The following is a 10,378-nucleotide window of genomic DNA, read 5'->3' on the forward strand; positions in this document are numbered from 1 at the left end:
ATGTCCTAAAAACGATTTAAAAAAAAGTAGTTTTCTTGACCTGGCTTTGCATAAACCTATCCTTTGACATATCCTCATTATTTTAACTTGAATCGTATCAATCTTGCAATATTTTTGCTAGAGATGACATTTAACTGCCTTTGCTTCACTCCATAACTCAATCTAAATTGTGCAATCCTTTTTTTGTTGTCAACATATAGAATACCCAAATGTTTTACCTGCCTCTGTCAATACTTTGTTGGCAAGGACGATTGTTGTGATCGAACCTGTCATGACTGTAATAAAACATCAAGTCGTCTATTATTACTAAAATAGAACAAAAGGTTCTCTCAAGCATAAATTAAGGGAAGAAAATACTGTTTATTGATGGTGCATTTACCAAGATCATCAGTAACATAATGTGATCTGCTATGCCTTACAACAGTGTATGTATACAGGAACAATGGCTGTTCATCCTCCTACTGCCCAGATAAAGCAACTTTCTGATCCTAACATCATGTGGCTGGCATGCAATTTTTAAAATCCCGCTCCTGAACAAATGATTGGGAAGAGAATCCATACAAATAATTCAATTATTATTGATGAATAGTCAAAGTTTTGAACATAAAATTCAGGGCTGAAGTCAGAATGTATTTCCCTAAACAGAAGTTGATCCAACAGCTCAATAGATTATCAGGGAGGGTAGTTAAGGGCAGGAACAATGGGCTTTAAGACACAGGAATTGAAGATGGTTTACTGAGACCAAAAGAGCTAAAGCAGAGAGTCCAACCTGTGGTCCTAGGGCCACATGCAATCTCTAAGCGCTGGAAATCTGGCCCTCAAAGTCCAGGCAACTTGGTGTGCTTGTATACTCTGAACTTATTGGGCCTGGACATTTGGAAAGAGTTAGTCTTAGCATTGTTGTCCCATTGATAAATCAACACCAACAATGTTAGTATCAATGACATGTGACATACATAAATTAATGGGAACATGGATGTAAACTCTGTGGCCCCTGAAGCTCCATGATGTGTACCCACGTGTCTCTCAAAGCCAAAAGCTTGAACTTTGTGACCCTATCAATTTTAACTGAAAATACTACTATTAAACCGAGAGCAGTGACAGTAAATGTAACACATATCCACAATTTTATTACAAAATTGCTCTCAAATTAAAAGACAGTAATCCCAAATGGAGCACTGGAAAAATGGGAAATTATTCTCAAGTGTTCTCAGTTATCGTCTCTTCTTTTCCTCATCAGGATTGTACCTTTTGCTGAAAAGCATGGTTAGCAGGATCATAACAGGGATTAGTAAATAGGGGATGTAAATAGCTAAGAGAGATAAACGTTCTGACATCGTATTTGGTCCTGGATGCGTTGATTTTGAGAAGTCGTTAAACAGAATATGTGCAAGAATGGAAATAACGGTTGTAGCCACGTGTGTGGAGTATATGATAGCGGGTACCCTTATCCATGAGCAACTTCCTGCATATAAGAGTAACACAAAGCATTATATTATTAATCATACATCTTTCCACACTGGATTTTTCCAGGCATAACCTTTGAAATGAAAAACCAAATGTCAGATTGTATACATCGTAGTTCTCTGTATTTAAAAAAAAAAATTACAGGGATTTAAATTAATTTTACAGACTGCCTTGGCAGGGCAGGCTATGATTTCATATCCATAATTCCCCATATGGTGAGGTTGATCTTGGTTTATTATTGTCAGAAAGTGGCAGGGCCATAGAGAAGGAAGCCAAGTCACCAAGTCAACTTTTGGCAGGTACAAGCTGGCAGCCACACAAAAACAGTGGGTGACACTAGGAAGCAATCCTGTGCTTGAAACAGTAAAGTCTGCGGTGCAGGCTGGCTGAGACAGGAAAAAGCAGAGGATATAAGAGGATGAGACACAGTGCCATATATGAACATCACAGCTGTCATTTTTTTCAAAGCCAGTGTGAGTGACAGGAATGATTTAGCATTGGATGTGAAAGCGAATGAACTCAATCAGGTGTCTCTGCACCACTCAGCTCAATTCACACACATCTAAAACCAACTCTGTTTTTCTCCCAGCCTCTAAAGGTCATTTTGCTTCATTCTCAGTCATAGTTTATTTCAGGTTGTAGTGTATGATAATGTTAAATCATGCAATGGGTATACAGTAATAGCTGTGACCGTTTATCTTGCAGGGTCAATCCCAACAAATTCTGAGGTTCCTAAAGCAAACAGAATATCTTCAGGAATGCCATTTTTTTGCAGTTTGCAGGAGTTCAATCTTTCCTGCACTGTTTTTTCTGGCACAAGCCTATTGAAGGATTCAACTGTCATAATAAACTGCAAAAGCAAATCTCAAGCAGTTTATCTACAAAATCTGAAACACAGGCTTGGATTACTGACATTGACTCAATCCCTTGTATTTTCTCAACCGCTGCCTCTTGGTTGCCACTAAGTCACTGACTGCAGATAAGAGGGCAGCCAAATGACCTGCTCCCACGCTCTGACAACTGGTGGGGCATATGCAGCCGTTTCTCAGGCATATCCCCCTCTGCTTACTCCTTCCCCGTGGAGAGGTGGTGGTTATTTTATTTTCTCTGCCATCTACATCCAACAATGCAGCAGCGATGGGTTGAAGTGAAGGGCACTGCTTGGGGGAACAATGCTTAGGATAGAGTTAAACTTCGCTAAATTTGAAATCAGTTTATGTTCAAGCAAACAATATGATTTGCTAGGAGTTATACTGTCACTCAGACTGGTTAAAACTTTTAGTAAATCCAAAGCCAGTTGGAGGCCCTGGGATATGTGCATGTTATGGCCTTTAGTGTGATGACGTGCATATATTCAAACACTCATCACACCAAATCCACATACTGAATGTCAAAGTGAAAACTTTAGAAACTTCTGTTGAATATACAGGGTGTGAAATGTTTTTTTTTGCTGAGCTGCAGTATTGCAGATTGGAAAATGAACTGTTAACTATAAATTGGCATGCTATTTTAAAGCACTATGGAGTCAGATTCCTGGTTTTCATGTTGTTGGACCTCAAAAATGGCAGTTTAACTGTAGTCTGAGAAGACTCTTGATTCATATATAGGGGCACTGAATACAAAAGCAAGGAGGTGGTGTTGATCCAATACAAGACCTGGCTTTGATGGGAGAACAGTTGCAATTTCAGACATTCCATTGAAAAAAGGGTTTTATAGCCAGGGAAAAGATGCACTATAATCATTCAGATCATTCCCAAAATGAGAAAATATTGTTATGAAGAGAGACTTAAAAGCAAGGACTTGTTCACTGGAATTGGGATGGTTAAGGGGAGGATCAAAGAGAAGTGTTCAAAATGATGAAAATGTTTGAGACAAAAAAAAGTAAAAAAAACTTTGTACTGTTCAGTGAATCCAAGAAGGCATAAACTCAATTAGTACTAAAACAATAAAGGAAGAGGTTAGAAGGATTTTTTTTCATGTAAAAGGTTAATATGGAACTCTTTAACACAGGTGACTAACAAAGACAAGTCAACTACAACATTTAAGAGAGAAATTAAAATATTAAAAGATATTGGGAATTGGGATTAGGGTATTAGCTGCAGTAGCTGAATGACTTCCTTCTGTGTGGAAATTTCTGTCAAGGATTAGTGAAGTACACTGAATGTGAATGTGATGTAATGGGAAACAGAAACATATCACAATATATTTATTGCCAAAAAAGGGTCCCCAAAATGTGTTAGAGAAAAAAAATCCTGTTTATTGTTCCACATTTTTCATTTGATAATATGCTACAATGAAATAAAAACAATCCTCACTTCTACAAGTATTTTGGGTACATTGTATTAATGATGCAAATACAGATGTGTGGATGGAGAGAGGGAACACTAAGATAACTTGCAAATGTAACTAAATACCATACTGACCTTTGTAGAAAGCATAAGCTGCAACAGGAAAGAAAGGCATCTGCAGGAATGCTTCACAAAAAATGAATGCATTGAACCATGCGGGAGGGTCCATAACCATTGGGTCTTTGAACCGAGCTGCATACCATTTTAATAAACCCTGCAGCTGAGGAAAGAAATATAGTATTTAAAAATAAATGTAACATTTTTAGAAGTTTGTTCAACTGCAATCAAAGCCTTTCTTGAGTTCCATGTTCAGAGTCAATATTTGGTATTAATGTACCATAGTATAATGATTGTCACTGTTACACACTATCTGAGTGCTGCACACATTCCACAATTAACCATTCATAATTCTGCCAGAAAAGGCATCAGAATAAAGCAACAACAACCCCAAGATTCCCAAAAGCAGGGTCAGGCTCTTTTGTCTACCAGTTAAGATCAGCACCAGCTTGGCCTTCAGAATTGCACCAGGTTGAGTGCTGGCTTATATTAAACTGCTCAAATATTATAAAATGTTGATGAGATTCCCTTAGTGTAAGTGTGAAGAAGTTTCCTTAGATAATGTGCACTGTGAGAGTGAACAGGTTTCCTTAGATAGTGTGCAGTAAATGTGAAGTTTCCTTAACTACCGAGTTTAATAAGTTTGAGTGAAAGAGCTTCTTTGAGATATGGGAAGAGGGCAAACCAAGTGGCCCAGCCAACTAATAATATTCGACGTTGATTGATTTCATTCCCATGAGGTAGGCAATATCCTGGGTTGCCCACTTTGCTAAAATCGGTGGGCACCATGTACTGAGCCCGCACTGGGGATCACAATGGAAACTGGCCAATCCCCTCAACCAACTCAGTGCATGTTAGGTAATTGGGGGAAGTCTTAGTTCTGGCAGTCGACCAGCGGATGTCTTTACAACCACTGGCTGAATTCAGGCCGTCTGATAAGTTTCAATTTCCTAATACTGCCAGCTACGCAGACCTTGTAGCCAGGGCCACAGTCGTGTAAAGGCAACAGGAACTGGTCCAATCCGAGTACGGACAACGGGAAGCGGCCGAATAGAAATAGGTCCAATCGGAACTGGTCCAATGGAAACCGATACAATTGCAACCGGTCCAGCTTGCGCTTCAATACAATGCGACTGAGCGCAATGGTGTCTGGAGGTTGAAACTCATCCAGTACCCAGCTATTATTTGGGAGGAAATGGGAGCCACACGCTCGGGCTCGGAGTATCCGAGTACGGGGCATAAATCCTCCCCAACTCTGCTGCATCTATCCAACACCGAGTCGAACCCAGAATGTCACTGGGAGCAAAGACAGCGGGGTTCCCGCTCCCCAAGACTGGGAGCAGAGAGAGCGGGGTCCCCGCTCCCCGGGACTAGAGAGAGCGGGGTCCCCGCTCCCCGGGAGCAAAGAGAAGAGGGGTCCCCGCTCCCCAGGACTGGGAGCAGAGAGAGGGGTTCCTGCTCCCTGGGACTGGGAGCAGAGAGAGAGCTGGGTCCCCGCTCCCCGGGACTGGGAGCAGACAGAGAGAGCGGGGTCCCCGCTCCCTGGGACTGGGAGCAGAGAGAGAGCTGGGTCCCCGCTCCCCAAGACTGGGAGCAGAGAGAGCGGGGTCCCCGCTCCCCGGGAGCAAAGAGAGCAGTGTCCCCGCTCCCCGGGACTGGGAGCAGAGAGAGCGGGGTCCCCGCTCCCCGGGACTAGAGAGAGCGGGGTCCCCGCTCCATGGGAGCCAAGAGAAGCGGGGTCCCCGCTCCCCAGGACTGGGAGCAGAGAGAGGGGTTCCTGCTCCCTGGGACTGGGAGCAGAGAGAGAGCTGGGTCCCCGCTCCCCGGGACTGGGAGCAGAGAGAGAGCTGGGTCCCCGCTCCCCAAGACTGGGAGCAGAGAGAGCGGGGTCCCCGCTCCCCGGGACTAGAGAGAGCGGGGGTCCCCGCTCCCCTGGAGCAAACAGAGAGCGGGGTCCCCGCTCCCCGGGAGCAAAGAGACAGCGGGGTCCCCGCTCCCCGGGAGCAAAGAGACAGCGGGGTCCCCGCTCCCCGGGAGCAGAGAGAGAGCGGTGTCCCCGCTCCCCGGGACTGGGAGCAGAGAGAGGGCGGGATACCCGGAGCGGCTCCTTGGGTTAATGGCTGGAAACACTCACCGCGGGCGGGTACATGTACTCCGGTAACAGAGCCTGCAGATCGATGGCCAAAGTGATGGGAATGTGCGTAAAGAAATAGAAGAAGAAGATCCACTCTAGCAGACGGCTGCAGGACGCCATGGTGTTGCTCACGGTCTAGAAGCTGATGTCGGGATTGGTGCAGAGAATGTCGCCTCACATCTGCCATTGTCAAGCGATTGGTCGGCGGAACGAAGGCGGAGTGAACCGAGTTACTCAAATCTCAAATTGCGGCAAAACTAAAGGTTATAGTTCTGCTTAAATTGAAGATATATATCGGCAGCCCTCCGCCCAGCGACAGTTCCGAAGAAGGGTCACTGACCCGAAACGTTAACTCTGCTTCTCTTTCCACAGATGCTGCCAGACCTGCTGAGTGAATCCAGCATTTCTTGTTTTTGTAACAGATTCTGGACTTGGATCACCAATCCTCAAGGAGCTGTCAAATTTTGTTTAATAATCAGTGCTGTAAAACGCCTTGGGACAGTTTACTAAGTCAAGGCGCTATTTAAATGCAAGTTGTTGTTCTCCAGGAGTTATAGATGAGTCACTGCCCAGAGCAGCTTCGGAGAAAAGTCATTGGGACATTAAAAATAAATTGCATGGTTTTCATTTTCTTTTACTACCTTTGGTTGTTACTTATTAAGATATTGGAGATGAGGGGAAAATGAAAGCTGTTTGTGTGGGCAGGGATGTTGGAGGTGGGAAGATGGGAGGAATCCTCGGGGATTCTGTCCAACCAGAGTTCATAACGCTATTCTGGTCTAAACTTTGTAGAGGATGTGGGGAAGTGGTTGCAGGGCTGAGCTCTCACCTTCAGCAACATCATTCACAGGCACAGGATTAACGCTGACAATACCCAGCCCTACATCCCCAGCACCTTTCTCGCTCTGTGACTGACCCCCTTACTCCTGTCAAACCTGTTTGAATCAATTTCTGGACACATTGCAATTTCCTCCACTGGAATATTGGGAGAATTGTCTTTAGACAACACCCCCGCCCCCACCCCCGAGATTTTCTGTTCTTTGCCCACTCTCTCAGGCTGGACCGGACTATTCTCAGTCTTGGCGCCAGATCATGTCCTTCACCAAAACATGCCGCAACGTTGTCCACCTCTGCCCCATCAACATTGAACCTCCTTTAATACAGTTGGCAGCAGCTCTTTTAGCCACCTGATACCCACTAGCTGGAAATCCTTGTGCAAACCCTCCATGACTCCCTGCTCCATTAAAAACCTCCCCCACCGTTGCTAATGTCTCCAACAAACAGATAGCGTCCGCCCGGCTAGGGGTTTGTAACGAGGTGAAAGGGCTGGTTTTAACACATAGCAATCTAAAAGCCCCGAGCTTTCACATTGGGCTCTCCCTGTAGATGGGTTCACACCCTCCCCCTGGGAAACAGAACCCGAAGAAGAATTTCTGGGGTTCCAGATATCAGGAGAATTCGTGCACATCCACATCTCCAGCACAATGCATTTCCCCCGTCCATTAAAACACAAACGTGAACTGCAACCACAAGTCTCTCAGGATCTCTACTGCACCGAATCTGCTGATTCTACATCGGCCCCTCCTAATGGTAAATTTAAATGTAAGAATGTTTTGATTCCAGAAGCTTTTTTTTCCTGCTTCATCGAAATCCCCATGTTTGTTAGGACTCCTGGGCACAGCCTCCAACCGCCTGCGCGTTAATCTCCTCCTGCCGGGGAAAAGCGCCAGTGGCTGTTTTCAGCTGTTTTCCCTGGGGTTTCCGCCAAATTTTCCACGGAATTTCAGGGGCAATCTCTCAAATGCGAATTACTGTTAAAATTACACAGGCTTACTATATTAAAATCAGTTTGGAATTTGTAACACTTTCCTGTTAATGCTTACACCAGTAAGTCAGCAGACTCTCGTTGCTATTTTAGAGCGGAGGACTCATTTTACACAAAATGGCAAAAAGACAAACTTTGAAAATGGACTACAGGAATCATTTGATGAGGAGTAGTTAATTCACAACCGGGAATGGTTTCAAGGCAATCCCACCAAGGAGGGGTAAAAGACTTTACGAGAATTTAAGAATTATTTTAATCACTAATAACATTTCAGCCTTTAAATGTTAATATATCACAAAAGGTAAAATACGGAGGATGCTGAAAATCTGAAGCTTAAGCAGAAAATGCTGGAAACACCTAGCAGGTCAGGCAGCATCTGTGGAAATAAAAACATAGTTAGCACTTCAGGTCAGGGACCTTTCGTCTGAACGGATGTTAATATATTTTCTGTAACAGATTAGATTACAGAATTCAGCAATCATTACACGATCATTGAGTGATTATGTTGAATGACACACGGGTTGAACTATGTTCCAAGATTGCAGCAGCTGTGATAAAAAGCAAAACAAAGTACCTCATGTGAACACATTCCAATCTATAATAATCTGTAAAGTATATTCAGTAGGGTATGCAGGATGGTTTATTGTATTTTTTAAACTTGTGGCAGGTATGTCAATGGTGGATCATTTGAGCAGAGAGATCCACCATTGACGTGCTGTTCTCCCTTCACCAGCTTCAGAAGAAATGCCATGAACAACAGATGCCCCTCTACGTTGCTTTCATTGATCTCGCCAAAGCCTTTGACCTCGTCAGCAGACGTGGTCTCTTCAAACTACTAGCAAAGATCGGATGTCCACCAAAGCTACTAAGTATCATCACCTCATTCCATGACAATATGAAAGGCACAATTCAGCATAGCGGCGCCTCATCAGACCCCTTTCCTATCCTGAGTGGTGTGAAACAGGGCTGTGTTCTCGCACTTACACTGTTTGGGATCTTCTTCTCCTTGCTGCTCTCACATGCGTTCAAGTCTTCAAGAAGAAGGAACTTTCCTCCACACAAGATCAGATGGCAGGTTGTTCAACCTTGCCCGTCTAAGAGCGAAGACCAAAGTACGGAAGGTCCTCATCAGGGAACTCCTCTTTGTTGACGATGCTGCATTAACATCTCACACAGAAGAGTGTCTGCAGAGACTCATCGACAGGATTGCGGCTGCCTGCAACAAATTTGGCCTAACCATCAGCCTCAAGAAAACGAACATCATGGGACAGGATGTCAGAAATGCTCCATCCATCAATATTGGCGACCATGCTCTGGAAGTGGTTCAAGAGTTCACCTACCTAGGCTCAACTATCACCAGTAACCTGTCTCTCGATGGCATGGGAAAGGCATCCGCTGCTATGTCCAGACTGGCCAAGAGGGTGTGGGAAAATGGCGCACTGACACGGAACACAAAAGTCCGAGTGTATCAAGCCTGTGTCCTCAGTACCTTGCTCTACGGCAGCGAGGCCTGGACAATGTATGTCAGCCAAGAGCGACATCTCAATTCACTCCACCTTTGTTGCCTCCAGAGAATCCTTGGCATGAGGTGGCAGGACCGTATCTCCAACGCAGAAGTCCTCAAGGCAGCCAAAATCCCCAGCATATACACCCTACTGAGCCAGCGGCGCTTGAGATGGCTTGGCCATGTGAGCCGCATGGAAGATGGTAGCATCCCCAAGGACACATTGTGCAGCGAGCTCATCACTGGTATCAGACCCACCGGCTGTTCATGTCTCCACTTTAAAGACGTCTGCAAACGCGACATGAAGTCCTGTGACATTGATCACAAGTCGTGGGAGTCAGTTGCCAGTGATCGCCAGAGCTGGCGGGCAGCCATAAAGTTGGGGCTAAAGAGTGGCCAGTCGAAGAGACTTAGCTGTTGGCAGGAACAAAGACAGAAGCGCAAGGAGAGAGCCAACTGTGTAACAGCCCCGACAACCAATTTTATCTGCAGCCTGTGGAAGAGTCTGTCACTCTAGAATTGGCCTTTATAGCCACTCCAGGCGCTGCTCCACAAACCACTGACCCCCTCCAGGCGCTTACCCATTGTCTCTCGAGACAAGGAGGCCAAAGGAGAAGGCAGGTATGGCAGCTAGCTGAACAAATCATTAACAGTAGCCAAATATGAACTATGATTAGAGATTTTTTTTTTTAAAGTATCTCAGAAGTTCACTCATTTAATCATAGAGGCTTTCAGAAGTGCAATTGACTCAAATTAACTTCAATAAATCCTCAATAAGTCTTACTGGCAATAGTTCACTTACATTGTTTTTGTTATCTTGCAAATTGCAGTCTTAGTTTGGCCAGTGCCAGGGGTTTCCAGCATCAGATATTAAAGAAGTTACACTGCCTCATAAAAATAAAAGTCTTTTTGTAAAATGTGACAATTGATTAATCCATATCCAACATGAAAAATACTTGTATTTATGACATCTCTCAGAAACATCTGTGTTGTTAGGTAGACAAACACAAGTCATTTTGAACACAGCAAAGTTTCACAAAGAG

The 10,378-nt window shown here is 44.4% G+C and overlaps 1 protein-coding gene across 1 annotated transcript; it reads right to left on the reverse strand.

Moving 5' to 3' along the window:
* Positions 1-340: 340 nt before the first annotated feature.
* Positions 341-6,293, reverse strand: tmem97 (transmembrane protein 97). Its single transcript, XM_068010546.1, has 3 exons — positions 6,007-6,293; positions 3,891-4,035; positions 341-1,465 (listed from the first exon to the last, which is right to left on the reverse strand). Exons 1-3 carry the CDS (start codon positions 6,124-6,126, stop codon positions 1,215-1,217), a joined length of 516 nt encoding a protein of 171 aa, XP_067866647.1. The 5' UTR covers positions 6,127-6,293; the 3' UTR covers positions 341-1,214.
* Positions 6,294-10,378: the final 4,085 nt, after the last annotated feature.

The sequence above is a fragment of the Heterodontus francisci genome, chromosome 30 (assembly GCF_036365525.1).
Source record: "Heterodontus francisci isolate sHetFra1 chromosome 30, sHetFra1.hap1, whole genome shotgun sequence".
In the NCBI taxonomy this organism is placed as follows: domain Eukaryota; kingdom Metazoa; phylum Chordata; class Chondrichthyes; order Heterodontiformes; family Heterodontidae; genus Heterodontus; species Heterodontus francisci.